Here is a 20,256-nt window from a genome sequence, read left to right on the forward strand (position 1 = left end):
ATAGTGGAACTTTGAGATTATATGCTTATGGCAATTAACAAATTTAGGTGTTTACTGTGTTGATAAACACGTAACAGTTGTTCAGGCAGTTATTGCGCAGTAGAGATTTAGTTGTATGACATCCACATTCAGTACAAGTTGGCAGCGACGTAAATTGCAGAAAATGAACTGAATTAACTATCGAACTAGTACAAAGTGAAAGCTACAGACGCACATGTGTTAACAACTGAGATCTAACCCTTCTATGAAGCTGCTTTTTTACCAAAGATAACAGCTTACGACGTATCATTAGTACACAGAAATCCATCCCAGACTCACCGAATCTGTCGACCAAATGTTACTAAGCTTTTAAACAGGTAAGTCAGTTTTGACCTGATAACCTGTGAATATAATACCTTCGAAATTTCTTTTTTCTTTATGGTAGTAGCAGGGCTGCGGAGTCGGACTCGGGACTCGACGGAGTCGGTTTGTTTTGCCGGAGTCGGACTCGGGACTCGAGTAAGACCGCGTAAAACTACCCGAGTCCCGAGTCCGACGTGCGCATGCGCAGTATCAAATTTTAAAATTGTTAAGGCGCCAAACTGTAATTTGTAAAAGTGTAATACCAAATGGTGAAATATTTTTAAACCATGTAATGCGGTAGGATCAACTGGAATACAGCTCAATTGTTAAATTAATTAAGGTGACAATTTCTGCGTGGGTTTTGAACCATGGCAAAACTTATACTTCAATTTGCTATCGAAATAGCACCTATGCAGTATACAACCCTGTTATCGAACACGTAGGTCTCATACTACTGCTGCACAGTTTTATTTTTCTATAGCACTAATTTATTCCCTACGTTTTTGCGTTTCTGCTGACACTTTTCTCGGACATCTAATTAAATCATAATCTTGTCGTTGTGTCTCCTTGCCTTCTTCACTTACGTAATACTATTCTGTCCCTCCTTTCTTTCTCTCTCGTGTGCTTTGCGTCTCATTTGTATTCTCAGAAGAGTCGAGCTGTGCCAAAAGATGCAGCCTTTGAGTGCTCATAAAACCGTGACTGGCAATTAAGTAGTCTTGGGCCGATGTTACCAACCTCTGATAGGAATCAGATATAATGAGTTTCTAACTTAAGACATCTCCGTAAACCAACTACACTTTATCATCGAAGAGTCACGACAGTCAGATTTTTGAGGGTTTGGTGAACCGGTAAACTATTTCAATTTATATTAAACGGGTAAGCTTAATTTCAGACCCTGGTCGCTTATTAGTTCACGCTTTGTTATTTTTGTCGGGTTTCGCTTTAAATATAATTTGTAGCTTTCGTGTCAATTTTTTAGTCTATGGCTTAAATTAAACTATAGGCAACAAATTTTGTTTCATTTAGTTGTTTTTGACCAATAAACTTTATACACTATTTAAAACACCAGATGCAGCATTTATAACTCACTCCACTTTTCCCGCATGTTCTCAACTGAGTAACATATTACAGTAATAAGCCAAAGAGGTGCTAGCACAGTTGTCAGTTAATCATGAAAACGTAAATAAATACAAGTGATAAAAAGGTGTATTGAACTTTTTATGTTAATAGCCGTCATGCGTGGTGTAAACATATTCTTAAATAAGACTTCGACAGTTTACATTATTAACAAGCACCGGTACTGTTATAAATTTAATGCTGAACTATTTCAAAGGTAAGAAGTACAAAAAAAGACGTGCTGAAAGGGTTGTGTCCGCATTCACCTCGAGTTTTTTTGATTTTTTAACTCTCTATCACTACAAAGTGACAGACATAACTCAAAAAACAGGTTCGTATCGAAGTGCATTGTTTTCCTTTTTTGTTGTCTCTACTCTTTCGGTTTGACCTAAAAATCACTTTGGTATCTTATTGACTTTTAAGCATCGTTCTGTAATGGAATAAGCCAATAACCAATCTTGAAAAAGTGGACTGCGACAGTATCCTAATATCAATTTTCAATTAATTGCAGATTTTTGCAAAATATTTTGCGTTTAAAATCGAGGCAAATCAAAGGAATGGTACAGGTAGGCCAAAACGGCCGCCCGGTATTTTTTTTATAACCAGGCCTTTTTCATCAGGCTGCCTCACTAACTCTTTACTTACATGTATTTAGACTTCAGTTGCACATTTGTGCACGATATCGAATTTTTTTCGGATTTCCCAAAAACCAAAGTTACTCGTTTTAAAAAGTCCAATATGAAGTAACTCGGTGACGTTGTAGCGGTTTGGGAATGTATTACATGTTTATTGGGACTATTGTTAGATCCCTATGACCCCTTATGTTTGATTCCTATCAGAAAGTTAACATCAACCCAAAACTACTTAGTTTATCAGCAGTCCGCGGTATTAGCATTAGAACGAGCGACTGGTCACGAATCGCCCAGGTGCAGACTGCCAAGGGCGTAAGACGGAAAGGCACATGCGAGAGGGTGAGAGTAAGAACAGAAAGAGGAAGGAGCGAGTGAGAGCGGATACAGCAAAACGAATAATGGTAAAATGGAACACGAGTCAGTTACGTCACGGCGAATAATTAGTTAGATACGTCACTACAACGTCTTTTTCATAAATTATCACGCCTTTCGGTAAGAAAAATTCTCTTGGTTCACTTATGAATCATGTGAACTTTGAGACCGAAAATTGCTCTATTGTCTTTAGTTTGTAACATTTCTAAACAAGGTTTTGTCCGAAATATAACTATTTCAGTACAAAGCGTTGAAGAATAGCGTTTGCAAAACATGGACACGGTAAAGCAACAATTTCGGCTTTTAAGTTCCACGTTACCCACCCCTGATGTAAAAAAGTATAGCGTGGCGGTTTAACACCGGGAAATTCCCGATATCAAAACATAGGTCACACACAGTGACGTCACTACCTGTATGGAGAAAATTTTGCAAGTTCAGTAACTGTATAATTTTAAATAAAAACCGAACACTGTGTACGTGATTAACTGGTTATATGGTTAGATTTGCCAATATTTAAAAAAAGTATAGGAAAACTTTGCAGATTTGATGTGTTGAACAATTTTGCTTTTGATTTAGGTTATTAAGGCCAGTCGGCATTCCGTAACAGCTCACAGCTCACAGGTGCACACCCGACATATTTTCTAAAGAAATTTGTGTGCACACTTGAATTAGTATATTGCGAACTTGGATTTCGAAAAAAACCTTGGTGCTTGTCTAGAATTCTACCACATTTATTTTAACATCGACTAAACGAGGTGTCAAATATGAAATTGCAAAGAAGGCATAAATATGTAGAAATAAATGTAATAATAATACTTGACCCACTCAAACCGAAACGGTAACTCTCACCCTAACAAAAATCTTTTAGCAATATAAACCACCCTGACAAAAATGTAGTAGGATTTTAGACCAGCGCCAAATGTCAACTGTGGCAGGTTTTAAATTTTTTTTTAAAACTTTTTTTGCAATCCTGTTTTTTTTCTCAAAATTTTTGTTTCTGACACCCCCATGAAATGCCATGAAATACAGACTCGGTTCCAGGGCCGGATGGGAAACTTTACCCCTTACTACCAACTTATTGACTGTGGTCTAGATTCCCACCACTTTGAAATGGCAAAGAAGTAGGCCAACTAAATGTGCAGGAGAATAGATATAATAACACTTGACCTACCCAAATGATAATCTACATCAGGGTTGGGCACTGTGCGGCCCGCGGGCCACATGCGTCCCTTTTCTAATTTTTTGTGTGGCCCTTCACCTTGTGTTACGACTTTACTAGTAATTCTAGAAAATTACCTAGGCCTCCTGTAAAGTCGATGTGAGTTCTTATTTCCGGGCATTAAATAACCTATCAAAGAGAACTTATATTAAAGACCACAACAAGAAAACCCAATGTACAGATGTATTGGTTGCAAGAGTAGAATATTACCACACCACAAACAATAATGACACTTAGACACACACAATTACTTACAAAAAAACCGACAGACAGAGCATAATGACACTTAACGTTTTACTCGATAATTTCACAAGGCTACATCCAGACGTCTATTGAGCTGTAGGCGGTCAGCCACTCGTAATATACGCTAAAACAAAACTCCTTTTGACGGGAACCGACGGGCTCCCGGAAACCCCAGGCGCGCCTTACAGGGCGTATAGTTGCAGCCTAGTAGTTTTCTTAGTTGAAAATGTGAATTAGTGTTGATTTGATGTGCGGCCCTCCTGTAAGCGTTACATTTCCTGACTGGCCCTTGTGATGGAAAGGTTGCCCACCCCTGACCTAACCCAAATCATGTTGGCGATATAAACCCCGGTTGAAAATGTGATAAGATTCTAAACAAGTGGTTCTCAACGTTTTGTCTTTCGTGGCCCATTTACGTTGCAAAAAAACTCTGTGGCTCAATAGATTTTCATAAAAGAAGAAACTATAAAATAGGTTTAGAATGCAGAACGTATTTCAAAACAGATTACTTATTCAACCGTGGATTAGTAATATACTTGCGGCTGAACAATAAATTTACATTTCTTTTTTTTTCCTCCCCCAAGCCATTACTCCTGTAAAATAAAATATACTGACACAAATGAAACCAAATCTAGCTTTTTTAAATTGGCCTGTGGCCCACCTCAAATGTTCTTATGGCCCACCAGTGAGCCATTATGGCCCACTGGTTGAGAACCGCTGTTCTAGACCCACACCAAATTATTTTTTATGTTACCATTGTGGCTTCAATGTAATCCTACGTATTTTGGAGCTTGTCTAAAACTTTTTATTTTTTGTAGTAACACAATGAGTTGTTAAAATTGAAATGGCAACGGAGACACAAATATGGAAAAATAAAAATAATATTAATACTTGACACACCCAAACCCAAATGCTAATCCTACCACACATGTAGATAATTATAATAAGATTAAACCACATTATTTGGGTTAGGCTGCTGGCTAGCGTTTGGGTTCAGGTAGGTCAAGTGTTATTAAATTATGCTTTTAGTTTTTTATTTCAATTTTGATGACTGGTTTGGTTACTGAACCTAAAAAGCTGACAGTGGTATTTTAGACCAGTGCCCGTATTTTATAAACTTTAACAATTAAACTTGTTTCGTGCTTTTTTACGATGTTCAGTATATCTCAAAACTGTTTTTATGAATTAGATAATGGTGTTTGTATATATCCAAATATGGTGGCCAATGGACATATTTATTTCTAAAATGAAAAATATTCCTGTGGTATAAGACTATTCTGGACCTAAGTAATTTGTTGCGATTTATAAATGTTATGTTTTTCTAATTAAAAATAGGTTTTGTGTTTATTACTTTCCCCAAGCTGCTTTACTCGTATTACTTTTAAACCCATTACAGAAGATAAATTTAATTGATAAAAGAGAGGCATTTTTCAGCGTTTTAACTGCTTGAACATGAACATGGTAGCCATGATAAAATACTTGTTAGACCCCAAAACCAAGTGACAACCTAGGTATAATAATTACTTTCATATATGTTTTGTTACAGTTTTAACCCCATGGAAATGTCTGTTTATATGAAGATATAATAATGACAAACAATACAATATCTCTGGATATAAAAGAGTATGATTGTGATGACATTGATGCTCTGGTAACAGAAGAAGGCGAATTGGGTTCAGGTTATCTCGGAACAGTTCGTCTCTGCTACAATGCATCCCGTGGTCTCATCGCTGCAAAATGCTTTCAAGTGTCTGGTGGAGTTCAAGACAAGCGTAACATTCAGGCCAGGTAACTTGGGCGATATAAAGACTTTATTTAGAATTCGTTATACGCTAGAAAATGGTTATGTTCTAAATGGTTAAGTAACTAATATGGTGTTAATTTACTGAAATTCAACATAATCGGTTTTATTTATAGGTGGTGGTTGGCTCTTTGTAGGGTGTTAACGTATATTAAAAAACTTTATAATAATTTTAGTTGAAAAAATCTTAATTAGATTATATCTATGTTGTTTTTAACCTCATTATCCTAGTTATTTCTGTCCAGTATTAACAAGCTAGCCTATGTAGTACAGTTTGTTGGTATTTTATCTTATAAGCTTACAATTACTTATTTTATGTATATATTTATTATCCTTTATATATTATATAATAATGTAAGATTTGTCGTATAAGTTTCTGTGTATATAACGGCTAAGAATCGATATCAACAGTAATGTTTTTGAATATATAACAACAATTTTGTGTTTTTTTTCACAGTATAAAGAGTGAATACAGTGTTTTGCAAGAGGCCAGTCATGACAACATTGTGCGGGTGTACGGCTGGTGTAAGTGGCCCAACTCAATGGCTTTGCTAATGGAATACCTCCCAGGTGGTAGCCTTCGTACCGTTGTTGCCAATATTAAAATCGTTCTGCGCCCAACTCTTCAGTTGCGCATGCTACAAGAGGTTTCAAGTGCTCTGGCATTCATCCACAATCCTAATGGAGACCTACGATTGGTGCATGGAGATATTAAGCCGGAGAATATCTTGATCACCGCTGACTTTCACTGTAAGGTTGCAGACTTTGGAAGTGCCCGTTTATCCCAGGTGACAGTTAGAAATAAACTGATTTGGCAAAAGCTATTTGTTTTTATCAACAAAAAAGAAATTATATTTTTAAGTGAGAAGGGCTCTCCAAGAAAAATAAAAGTTGGTTTCATTTCTTTCAAATTATAGTTACCTAACCTAAATATCTCTTTATTTGTTTTTAACTGTTTTCTAGTCGTGACTAACACACATAATTTATTTCCAAAATGGCTCATTATTTGTATTAAATCTTGTTTTGATAATTTCTTGTGTCCGGTTCTAGTGCCCTGAATATACAATTTTTTTTGTTAATTTACTACATACATAATCCAAAAACATTCAAACAGATTTTTTGTTTTAGTACTTTCATCATTTGAAAGAACATTTTTTAGTTGAAAAAGGCACTGTGCACGTTATTACATATGCTGTGCTGTGTAAAATCATATTTTATATAATAACAATCATTCTACCTTTTTGTGACATGATAAACAACTTGAATGTTAGATGCTGATTTACATAATTAATTTGCTTAACTAACGTTGAGCTAACCAAAACCACTGTTGTTTAACTTTTGCCTAATTTGCAGGTTTCACATTGAAGCGACTCTTTGTACCACCTAGCTAATGTTTCTATTTATCTATAAACATCGCCTTTATACTGTTGATAATTATGACTATGTACATATTAGTTGTATAGTGTGTGCAAGTTTGGGTAATTTATGTCAAGGGTGCCCAAAAAGTTTATGAATACCTGATTTAAATCCTTATTTCAATTTATTGTGGATTTAAAGTCTCTCCTTTTGCACAATTTTAGCTGTTTTAAGAAAACTTGTTTGTTTGTTATATTAAAAGGCGTATCTTTATGGAATCCAAAACCATTGGCAGCTAGTTATCACTGTTCTGCTGATGCCTATATTAACAATAAAACTCAAAGTTGTGCAAAACCAGGATTAGTCATTTTTTAAAGGAATGTATATTTTGACTGTCCTGGTATCGCCAGTTTCTTACCTGGAATGTATTCGAAAAACTTTAATTTTTTTTGTTGTTTGTCTGTTGTTATAGGTAACAGGGGCGCCTACTGTGACTGTACCAAAAACTCGCAACCGTACGGTGTTCACTTTCCTGTACGCAGCCCCAGAGATACTGCAAAATCCAAACAAGACTCCGGCTAAGGAGCAGGATGTGTACAGCTTTGCAATGGTCGAGTTTGTTGTTATAGCGAAGCAGCTTCTGAGCTGTTTTGATGAAGACAAACACAGGGAGGACTGCATCCGAGGACATCGTCCAGACACCAAGGTGAACTTGCAGGGTTTATTTACATAGAAGAATCTATAAATGAAACATGTACACACATATGTTTGTCAACAATTGTGATCTAGCACTTCCGAAGCTGCTTTTTGACAGATGATTACGGCTTATATATCATTAGTTCACGAAAAGCCATTGCAGACTAACTGAATCAATGCTGCAAGAGGTTCGAACAGAGTTATTTTTCTAACCTGCCTTGGTTGCATCATTAATGGATTCAGTAAGTCTGCGATGGCTTCAGTGTTGTTTATAGCTAGAGATTAAGAATATATGGAGTTTATAAACAATGACCCTAACGCTGTCTAGTTTTAGGATATATTCATCATTTTTCTTCAGCTTTGGAATTAACACCTTTTATAAAATAATTATTTAATTCATTTGTTAAAAAGACTTTAGTCATGTCAAGTTAAGTCATTTTAACCCAAAGATGTCAAGTCATTTTGAAAACAGACTTAAGTCATTACAACACTGTGTCAAGGCGCCAAACAATAGGCCCATATTTCGGCAACTTAAGCGTTTTGGAAACGATTAACAATTGAAAACGATTATTTTTTTTCAGCATCGGAATAATACACCTTATAAAAAAATTATTTAAATAGGCTGTTTTACCAAATTGCCTAGGTTATTATGTTGCATGTGGCAGTCAAGGTTTGAAATAGCTATTATATGACTGTAGTTATTGTTTTTATATAAAGTAAACGCTATTTACTTTATACAATCACCCTAATAATTTAATTTCGACTGATTTTCAGGTGATATTGGACAGAATCGCAAAACTTGAGCCTAGACATCGCGAAGTTGTTGAAGCACTTAAGGTGTGGATTGCTGCATGATTTTATAAGACAATTAAATATATATATAATAGCAGTGTTGTAAACAAGTCATTTTATAGTGTTTCAAGTCCTGGTTTAATTTATTATTTACCCAAGTTTTTGAATCTTACCAAATAAAAGGTAAATATAATGTTTTACATTAAAGAACTTCAATCAAAAGTATTTTATTTCTAGTTAAGTCCAACTTAAGTCATCTACACAAATGACCCAAGTTAACTCATTTTTCCCTTGGAAAAAAGTTCTAATCAAGTCATTTAAAAAAAGTCACTTAAATGCGTTTTAGTCAAGTCAAAACGTTATAATCAATCGTAAGTTAAGTATCTTGCACTTTTATGAAAAATAAATCAATATACGGGGATTTATAATTAATAATTTTTAAATTTAAACATGTTTCTTCAGTTATTTTTTTCTTTAGTATTATTTGCTTCAAAATGTCAACTTTTTTTAACTAGATTTATTTAGCTTTTTTAATTCAGATTAGAGCAAAAGAAGAGCATTTTAGTTTCCCAAATTAACTTAGAATTAGAATGGAACTACTTTAATTTTCAAAAAATTAATTTAGAATTAAAATTAATGAATTCTTAGCATTCCGAATATAAACTGGAATTACATTTAACAATCAATTAGGTTTTAATCCCAAATGTTTTGAGTATGCGAACGGCTAATATTCCTGTGCAAATTTTACGGAATTTGTTCTAATTGATAGAATTACAAAACGAGAACTACCTAATTCAATAAAAATATCAAAGCCATAATATTCGATACCTTTCCCTTTTCTCCTTTCTTTTTATGTTTTATCGCATTTATCGTCACTTGATTTTTACACTGATTAGGGCATGAGTTATTGCTGAAACGTCTGTAAATTGCGAAATGTCGATTTTATCGAATATTATGGCTTTGATATTTTTATTAAAATTACTAAAAAAAACGTGAATTGTGTTCCAAAGTTTATTCCTAAAATAAGACGTAATAAGAATATCAAAACCAATACAGAAGTAGATAACAGATGTTGAAAATAAGTAAACAGTTATTCGAAACGTTCAAAACGATACCTACTTCTGTATGGGCTTTGATATTCTTATTAAGTCTTGCTACAACCTCCGACCATTATGCTCCAATATACCGAAATAGTTATTTTTAGGACAGGATAGAACGCTGCTGGCATCACGACCCCTTAGGATTAAATTAGAAAACTATTTTTTTCAAGTTGTCCAACTCTGTCTAGAACAGCGGTTCCCAAACTGGAGTGTTTGTTTTAAACATTTTCTTTCATCAATCTTAGTTTTTAGTTAAGCTTTGTTATTCGGTAATAAAGCGTGTTTATTGTCTCTCGTGACATCATAAAGCATCTACTATGCTGCACTATTTGCTATCGGCGAATCTTTCGCATTAGTTAGAAAGTTGTGACTGCACTAGTGTACTACAAGAAACATGGCTCAACTGACCCTTGATTTTTATAGGGCCGCGAAATATCAAAATATTCGCAAAGGGTCCACCAGGCAATTTTTTCAGAAAAGTTTGGGAACCGCTGGTCTAGAAGAAGTCTATGGTAAACTAAAGGCTAAAATGTTTTTAAGCGGTGGATGGAACGCTGCTGGCATCACGACCCTCAAAAACGTCCCTCCATGATTGAAGTGCGCGACGATCTTAATCGACTCCTAGCAATGCATAATTCTGAGATCGCCAAAGAAGTTGCTCTCGCGGCCCAGCACATTGACGTATACATCCCTGATGTTTCGCCTGAAAATAGTCAAAAGCTCCATAAGTTCAACACGCGGTCGAGGACCTTTGAGGGAGAAGGTAAAATCGGGTATCGTTTTACAGCGGGCTTATATGCTGATTTTGCTGGATTTATGTAAACTTGTAAAAAGAATGTTTTTTTTAAATCCGTGCTACGCAAATTGATAAAACATTCATACAAAATTTGACAACATTTGAATTCAGCTGGATAAAACTTTTCACTTTATTTTTAACATTTTTCTATAAAAAGAGAGAATGTCGCAAAGTTATTGTTTAAACAACTTGTTTTTTGCTCTTTTGGATATTTATCTTTTCATTAGTTGTTAGGAGCGTATTTTTATGTTGTCATAGTTTTTTTTGGAACCTTGCGCTTTTCAGTAAGAATTTTATGACTTAATGTCAAAGCACATGTACTCAGTGACCTTTGGCATCAAGTCATACAATATTTACACATTCAAATTAGTAATAAAGCAATTGTATATATGAAACTGATTCATCAGTTCGCAGAATTTATGATTTGTTTTGAGAAAGGGCCCGTAATTAAAGGCCAAATGTATTTTTATTAAAAATTTTATGCCAGATCAGTGCAAAGTATATTTGGAAACACACAATAAGACCTAAAAAGCAACAATACCTAAAGCAGGAATATCTATAAAACTATAGTATTAAGACCAACGACATAATAAAGCCTAATACGCAGTAATATCCAGTACAGCATATGATCAAAATCGTTTGAATATGACCCAAATCTGTGGGAATAAGTCCTAAATTCATCGGAAAAAGGCCCAAATGGCCCAAATAACGCCCGAACCTGTGAGTAGAGGGTATGGGACGATCGGGGCCATCTGTCTGGCATCGGCCGTTCTGGTGACTACGTTTGGACGCCCTGTGTGACCTGCGCCGTCGGGGCGCCGCTGATGTTTTATTTCGATTTAAACGGTACTAAATACCATTAGGCCAGGGTTTTTTAAGGTTTGGTTTGGGTGACCGCTAAGTAGTTTTAAGAGGCCACAAGTGTTTCATTTAAATACCAAAAAGTTGCAAGTCCAAAATTCGGGAAACCGCTGGAGAAATTTGGGGGACCGTAAAAAAAACGCTGCCGTTAGGTATTAGTCCTATTTTGATCTTTTTACGAATTGTGTTTTATTCTGACGTTGGTGTTGTTCTTATCTCGGTCTCATGGCTGGAGTCCCAACAATTTAATTATGTTTGTTAAAATTTAGTTTTGCAAGTTGGTATGCGTCAAAACTATTTAATATGTACTTCAAGTATAATATGTGGGTCCTACAACCTCTAACTTCGAAATATGTTCCTTGCTTTTCAGTGAGGGCTTCCCCTTCCTTACAACCGGCTGTGCGTGTCGCGCAAACTCCAGTCTCTGATCGTAAGTTTCACTATATGCTTGGTAACGCTGCTGTTATATATCACACATTTAGCTTTGGTCCACTATTTACAGTGCTTCTTAAACTAGTTTTGTTCACCCCTAGCATCTATCTCAAGATTTCACCCACTTCTGGGCCATGGCCCACACTTTGGGAACCACTGGACTAAGATATATTTTTGAGCTACCTACGCCATTTAAACAAGTATGCTTTCTAAAAAAACGAATTTCATCCTATTAAAAACAAGATACGAATTTAGCACATAATAAGTGAGGCATTGTCAAGATTAGTGCCAATTAAAGTTAAGAGCATATACATTTTTTTTTAAGAGCAAGTATACATCGCAAGTATAAAGTCTGAGAAATATTTACTCTGTTTGGAGCCATCATCGTCATTTACTCGCAAAACTAGGAAATACATTTTTTATAAGGATTTAATTGCCATGCAGACCGACATAATCTTGCCAGTCTTCTGGTGACAAGTATTTTGGCCCGAATTCCTCGTTGTTTAGCCTCGTCTCTTAAGTTAAATGCTGTGTTCGCCTAACGAATATATAAACCGCGCCATGTTTAGCGTTAAACAAGGCAATTAGCGAGAAAAATATTGATCCTTTGAGTTGTAAGAAAAAAATAAAAAAATTGAAAACTAATTATTTTTTAAAACCAATTTTTTTGGAACAAATTCCTTCAGTTTTTGGGCTGATTCCTCGGCCGACATAGTCGCCATCATTCTGCCATGCTGGTTGCCATGAAGATAAGAACTCCGGTTTCAGCGAGATTTTTTGTCATATTTTAGCATTTTCAAGTTGAACAGCCGCAATCAATATAGCAATATTGTTGCAGGAGTCCCAGTCTCACCAAACCAACAGCACCAGCCAACTGCCGATTCTGGTGAGGTCCTTTTAAGCGACGCAACCATTAGCGACATAAGCGAACGGAGCTACTCTCGCCAAGGTAGTACGCTTTGGTTATTGGTTGTAAGTACGCTGAAATTGGATTACGTTCCTCAGTATGATCAATATGAACAAAAAAACTCAAAGTTTAGAAACCCGAGTAAAGCCAGTGTTTTTAATAAGCAACATGAACTGCCCTGGTAAAGAGCAATCGTTTTCATTTTTATGTTTTTGAGTTAGTAAAAATCAGTGAAAGCAGCTTAAATTAAGGATCATTTTTGTACTTTTTAAGGTAATTAGCTTTGGCATTTTGTTCTTGTGTGCGCGTTTTGTTGTGTTTTATGTCTAATTGTCGCCTCTTTCTCTATCGCATTCGTTTTTCTGTGTCGATATATGAAAAATGAAAACGAAAAAAAAGGCTCTTCTAATTTCGATTTAATCCTTGTATTCTGTTCAACTTAATTTCCTGTCTCACCACTTCAATTTTTTTTTTTCAAATTTTTTTTGATCCTTTTGTTAAAACAGAAATACTAGTTTCGTAATTTCAAATCCCCACCTTAACACCCTTTTAACCCCTGTTAAACCCTAAATCCCGTTTAAGCCACCGATTTTATGTTAGGTTTTGTCGATGACGTCACTACCCCCAAGCGGCCGATCGGAACTCAAAACGTGAAAAAGAAGTCTGCGACGTCGCCCGGGTTGCCCATATCGCCCGTATCGCCCCCGAAGCTGGCGACGCCCTCTACAGCGCGTAGGTGGCGGGTCTCAGGTTTCGTGTCTGCTTCAGTTTGCCTGCTGGCCATCTTCGTGGCCTGGTGGCTTGCTGCAACTTACCCTGGCAAGCAGTTTAACTGGATTATAGCGATTGGGCGCAGTAGTTGTATGCCGTACACCGAAATCCATCGCAGACCCACCGAATACTATGTGGGGTTACAACTAACTGGACAATAAAAAATGTACTTTAACTGGGTTATAGCGATTGGCATTTGCGCAGTAGTTGTATGCTCCGAAAGCCATCGCAGACTCATAGAATACTAAGTGGGGTTACAACTAACTGGACAATAAAAAATGTACTTTAACTGGGTTATAGCGATTGGCATTTGCGCAGTAGTTATATGCTGTACACCGAAAGCCATCGCAGATTCACCGAATACTATGTGGGGTTACAACTAACTGGACAATAAAAAATGTACTTTAACTGGGTTATAGGGATTGGCATTTGCGCAGTAGTTGTATGCTCCGAAAGCCATCGCAGATTCACCTAATACTATGTGGGGTTACAACTAACTGGACAATAAAAAATGTACTTTAACTGGGTTATAGGGATTGGCATTTGCGCAGTAGTTATATGCTGTACACCGAAAGTCATCGCAGACTCACTGAATCTGTCGATCAATGATGCAAGCAAAGCAGGCTAGAAAAACAACTACATAGCCTGCGGTGAGGTTCGAACTCACGATATCACTGTTGAACGCGCCAAAATGTGACCAAACACCCCGTACAAATGTGGTGTCAAAACAGTGTATAACTATTCAGTAACAGAGAAACACACGTATGTGTTCAACAACTGTTACCTAGCCCTTCCGAGGCTGCATTTTGACAAACGATTACGGCTTACGTAGCATTAGTACACCGAGCGACCCAAACACTGGACTGCGTTCGCACGAGTTGCTCAAACCTAGCTATGTCCGATACTTTTATTCCGTTACTAATACCCGATATTTTGAAAAAAAGTATCGCGATCCTATTTGAAATGACGTTATTACTATGCCTGAACAACCAAAATAGATGAAATCGAAAGCTTCCAAGGCATTTTTTTCATAGTTTTAGGCCCAAATTTGGTTTAGCTTGAAGAAGTTTGGTTCCCATTAAGTTGTTAACTTACTATTAGTTAATAAATTTACCTTTTATGTTGGAAACTTCTGCATTGGATTGCAAATCGTGGATGAAATCCCTCTATTTATTTGATATCGCGCCGATACAATCTTAGTATCGGACTAGTACCGATCCTATATTATCAGACAGCTCTAAGAACTACAATAAAGAAATGAAACGAACACACACATATGTGTGTTACCAACTGTGATCTAGCCCTTCTGAAGCTGCCTTTTGTCCAACGATTACGGCTTGTATCATTAGTATATGGTAGATCCCCTTTAATGTGAAGCTGCTTGTAAAAAAATGTAGCAAGCATTAGCGTTTGATTGTTTCTCGACTCTTCTCTCTGAGCCTGTATAGATCAGTTAGTAGAGCGTCGGACCCGGCATGACCGGAGGTCGTGAGTTCGAACCTCACTGAAAGCTAGTTGTTTGTATAGCCTGCCTTGCCTGCATCATTGATCGCCAGATTCGTCCCGTCTGCGAGATCTATTCAGAATTACAGTAAAGGTATAATTACCTAATCTCACGCTGTCGTCCATTAATTTCAGCTGCTTTCATAAGCGGGGATTCACCTCTCACCGGTGGCACCACTTCTCCAAGCAGGGGCGGTCCCGCACGTGTCACCCTCGACACTCTGTTCCTCGGTGAGTTTGTAAGTTATTTTCGTCTCGCGTGGCATGCATTACATTTGTGATTTTGGGGGGTTTCGTGAACTTGTGATGGGTTGATTGCTCGGTAAATAAATGTCCCAGGAATTGATCCAAACAGGGAAATTGTGTTGATGGACGTTGTGGATACGATCAATCATGGGTGGGTTTGTGCACCAAACTATAATACGAATATTTGTATGGGGAAGTATAAAGTGGCCGAGCTCAACCCACGCTCAACCCCTTTGAAGATGCCACTCTACAAACCCACTATTGACCAAGCTTCTGACTTGTGCGCACCAAACTATAATACGAATATTTGTATGGGGAAGTATAGTGGGTTTGTGGAATAATACTAATGATAAAACATGTGTTTTTTGAAAAAAAAGACAACCTACATACAATAATAAAAATAGTTCTTCTTGTAATTGTTAATGTGTAGGCTGCAGACGTCTGTTATCGCCAACTGTTTTTTATTAATTCGTTGTCTGCGTTTATTTTTTTTTCGACAACAACGCTGGTGTGTTGGGTCGGGTTCTGTTTTAAGCAATATTTTCTTCTTGCAGGGGGCCAGATCAACGAGGCACAAACTCTGCTCAAGAGTTTTACCGATTGCTTGGAGAACGGACGCTTCAATGAGGCGCGCAAAATCGTCGACAAGGTGCTTTATGATATTTTATGCATAGCAACTTTGAGCTGAATAGATTTCATTAAAACGGACAATTTTTTTGTAAACTTTTAATACACAAGATTTTCAAATATAGTCCACATATCCCGGTTCTATAACCTTAAGAACTTGCTGCATTAAAAAAACTAATAATGAAGAAGTAAAAAAATAATAATTAAGTTTTTGTATGATTATTATACCGAGCCATTCAAATAAATGTAACTACCTGGTAGCTGAAAAAAACTTAGAATAAACAATTAAACTTATTCTTCCTCAGTTGTGAAATGCTGTAATACGGTCCTGAACTGTATACACTTCGTATAGCTTTTGTCAGATATACAGTCTAGCATGCGCTGCGGGTAAACAGTTTATTCGGTTGAAGGGTTATCCTATTTACCACGCTGCCTATACCTAATATAAACCAAACCAGCGCTACATAGATAACCACTGCGTTTTACACCCTGGTATATAATATACCCCAGGGATCGGCAACCTTTTTCTAGTTTCGGGCTAAAACCAAACGCAGAAAGGTCCCTGCGGGGCGTTAAATTTCAACTGTGTATAGACTTTACGCATATTATTATAACAGCTACAACGACTGTTAATCAGAGATGAAACTAGGTTATTTTGCCATTGAAAAGGGGTCTAATGTTACAATCGGGATATAAAATTTGCCCAAAGCGCCAAAACATTACTTATATATATAGTTGAAATAATAAAAAAAACACGAGGAATGGCCTTGTACCCAGTTTGTAAATTAGGTCGCGTGCTAGATGTTGTGCGTTGGCGGGCCCGATGTGGCCTGAGGGTCGTAGGTTGCCTACGACTGGTAAACATACCCGTTCGTAAAACACTGCCTTAAAGCCTTAAACTCTTAGGTTCTGGTCGTGGTCATTCCTTGGATAACTTGCGTTTACCTCGCTTGTAACGAAATCCTTGAAAGGTCGACTGATTTCGTTCAGTTTTTTAGCAAGAGCTCTTTTAGGATTAAACCGACACGCGCCTACAAACGCTGCAGACCTAACTTGATTCCCTTGAATCAAAGCCTCAATCACTTAGGTCCTGGCCGTGGTCCGCGAACAAACCCGCACAAAAGCGAGCAAGGTGAAGGGCTTTGCCAACCGACACCGCAACGAGGGAAAGAACCTGGCTGCCCTGCTTTACTACGACCTCGCTCAGGCCTACTTCGAGCACCCGCAAAACCACAGGTGAGGTTTTTGGTTTGTTTTTGTTGCGTCGAAAACTGCCTGGTGATACCGGACCCGATGTCCTATACCAGTGGTTCTCAACCTTTTTTCTCTCGTGGCCCATTTTCGTTGCTCAAAAGTTCTGTGGCCCAATATTTTGATGAAAGAACAAACTATAAAAAAATGTTTAGAACAAAAACTAGCGGAGCATATGTCAATACGGATTATTCACGTTTCATTTACATTCAATTCCTCCCCAAGCCAATATTCCTGTAAAATTAAGTATAGTGACACAGATGAAACTAAATTCTTCAATAAATCTAGCTTTTTTGAATTAGTCTGTGGCCCGACTTAAATGTTCTTATGGCCCACCAGTGAGCCATGGCCCACTAGTTGAGAAGTTGAGAACCGCTGTCCTATACAAAGTGATAATCCGATTCTATCAGATCGCTAGCAATGTCAAATTAAAACACAATTATATTTACGAGTTTTGGCGATGATTTGCGATCCAGCTCAGCGTTTTTCCTTTTTGAAAGGGTTTGTTTAAAATAATAGTACACTGAGTACAGATTGCACCTGGTAACTTAAACCCTAGGTTTATCCAAAAATCTTTAAATAGTATACCGAAAGCCTCCGCAGACTTATCGAATATGCCGATTAATGATGCAGGCAAGGCAGGCTAGAGAAACAACTAGACTGCAGTGAGGTTCAAACTCACGACCTCTGGTCATACTGTGTAATCGTCGGTCAAAAAGTAGCTTCAGGGCTAGATAACAGTTGTTGAATTAAAATAATTTAGAGCCGAAATGTTTGAATAGAGCGAAATGCCGATTTTATTATGGCTCTGGTCTGTTTATTGTTCTTAAAATTGTTTACAAAAAAGGGGAAATCAACCAAGCGTTGGTGTGTTTCTTCAGGAACACTTACACCGGCATCGAGATGTACTTTGACGAGGTTTACGCGATGGCCGGTCAGGTGATGCTCTCCGACCGCGAGTTCGTCAAGGTCGTCAAGGGTTACGTCGTACCGCGCATGCGCGTACTGCGAGAGCTCCTGCGGGGAATCCCCCAGATCCCTGGAACCGAACGCGCCCTGGCAGTGGCCAAGTGCCTCCGCTTGTTGGCCAGGACCGAAAAGCTGGTTGGCGACTTGCAACAAGCGAAGTCGCATCTTGAAGAAGCGGCCAACATCGTGAAGAAGGATCACGGAAAAGAGGATCCTCTCTACGCCGAGCTCTTGCTTGAAGCAAAGAGCGGTCTGTGAGGAGGGCACATTATCCACAAAAAGTGCACTGCATAGCTAAGGTTGATTCACTCGGGCAAGGATATACTAATGATGCCTTTGCTGGCGAAAAATTTATATAGTATATATTTTAACATCTGTAGAAAGTGTCTGACCTAAATTAGCTTCGCTAGAGTATTCGGCTATTACTGATCGGCAATTGAGGTCGACATTTATTTTGGGTCAAAGATGATTTACACTTTTCACATATTCAGTGCTACGTTGCATAGCTGAAGTATTGCACTAATTGTCTGATTGGTAGTCTGGGTCATTGTTTTTAAACGAAAACGGTAAAAAATTCAAGAATCTATGATGCATTTAAGGTTTCTAAAACCACCGTCTATTAGCCACATGTTGACATACCCGCAGATTGATTGATCATTGGATTTCCATGTATTCAGATTTATTTGGAAAGAATTCCAGTTGTTTGCATTGGACATTTGGAATTCTCACGATTGCCAAGTCCGTCGCCGTGGGCTGGTGACAAAACTGCCCAGATAACGTTTCTTTGTCTTAACCGTTGCGCCTTGTGGCTGTATTTCAAACGTTTTAGGCTTAACAATAACGTCCAGAACTCTAAGGCACTTCAACAAGCTTTTTATTACTTTAACTGAATCTTCAATGATGGGGCAGCATGCTCCCGCTTAAGGTCTCTATTTGGCGTGAAAGTTGAGCCTTGTGGCTCCATTTTGGACGTTTTGGGCTTTACAAACGTCCAAGACCCGAAGGCACTTTTTTGCAAGCTTTTTAATACTTTTAATTAAATCTTCAATCAGAGCGCTTAATATATATATATATATATAATAATCAACTTAATGCAACGCAAAGCTGGAAGAGACAAGCAACAAAGAAAAACCGATTTTTCAGTGTTTCGTTTTGTTAAGGTAGTTTTTCTACAATCTGCGTGAAATGAATTGGCTTTTAAAATTCCTTTTATGGTCGTCGCTATAAAATGCCGTTTTTTGAATTATTGTTTTTGTTTTTGGCTAGTTCAAACAAGTTGCCAACCAATCAAAAAATAGAAAATAAATGGATCAGAAATCACTTGTGCGTTTTTTGACTTCTCTTCTATCTGTGTTCTTCACCATTAACTCGCGATTTTAATTTCGTTTGTTGTGCTGTTACCGAAAATCACTTTATTAGGATTGTGCCAAAAAATCCAAAAAAGGTCGGAAATCACTGGTTTAGGTGGTCGCACTCGTATTTAGAAAATGTCCGATACGCCTAATTACACGCTCTTAGGAGAAAGGGCATTTTGTATTTTTTGCCGTTTTTTGCGTTACTTGAAGTTATGATGATATGCCTAGAGAATACTTGAGGGGGCTGAGCGCCTAGATGCAGTCCTTCTATTAACTGCAGCTTTCCATCAAACAGACTTTGGGAAATTAAATGTCAAAAAAATAAAATTCATAAGTATGAATATTAATGTTCAGCGATATTGACCCTTAACTGCCGAGCGTACGAGTTCAAACTTTGCGCAGAATGATTGCCTTATGACGCATACTTCCGTGTTAACCGCTTTCTATTATATAATTGCGTTGGCTGCTAATTTGGGCGATGGAAAGATACGGTCAGCACTTTCGCGTTTCATTTGGGCTTTTGCTGCGTATCTACTGTATATTCATTTTTCAGTCAGAAGATCAGCACCAGTAAGATGTTTGTGGCAACGATCTTATATTTTTTGAATGACTTAGGTTGCCGTCAAGTCATTTGAAAAATACCTTAAGTCCAAGTCAAGTCTTTTGCAAAAATAACAAGTCAGGCCCAATTAAGTCAAGTCATTATGAGAGCAAGTCAATTTCAACTCATGTCATTGACATGAAAGTGAACGGTAAACTATTAACATTGGTAACCTCGTACCATTATAAGCAACAATTTAACTAAAAATACCCCAAACGCAATAAAGCCTACAGTACTAAAAGGTTTTAATGTGCAAAACTTGGGA

At 37.4% G+C, this 20,256-nt stretch overlaps 1 protein-coding gene across 1 annotated transcript; it reads left to right on the plus strand.

Annotated features, from left to right (window-relative positions):
* The first annotated feature begins 5,477 nt into the window (after positions 1 to 5,477).
* LOC146145812 (uncharacterized) lies at positions 5,478 to 19,517 on the plus strand. Its single transcript, XM_083389759.1, has 12 exons — positions 5,478 to 5,715; positions 6,186 to 6,516; positions 7,557 to 7,790; positions 8,555 to 8,617; positions 10,213 to 10,435; positions 11,700 to 11,759; positions 12,600 to 12,710; positions 13,269 to 13,400; positions 15,078 to 15,173; positions 15,743 to 15,837; positions 16,903 to 17,051; positions 17,948 to 19,517. Exons 1-12 carry the CDS (start codon positions 5,516 to 5,518, stop codon positions 18,291 to 18,293), a joined length of 2,040 nt encoding a protein of 679 aa, XP_083245885.1. The 5' UTR covers positions 5,478 to 5,515; the 3' UTR covers positions 18,294 to 19,517.
* Positions 19,518 to 20,256: the final 739 nt, after the last annotated feature.

Source organism: Ascidiella aspersa, chromosome 5 (genome assembly GCF_963924565.1).
Source record: "Ascidiella aspersa chromosome 5, kaAscAspe10.2, whole genome shotgun sequence".
Taxonomy (NCBI): domain Eukaryota; kingdom Metazoa; phylum Chordata; class Ascidiacea; order Phlebobranchia; family Ascidiidae; genus Ascidiella; species Ascidiella aspersa.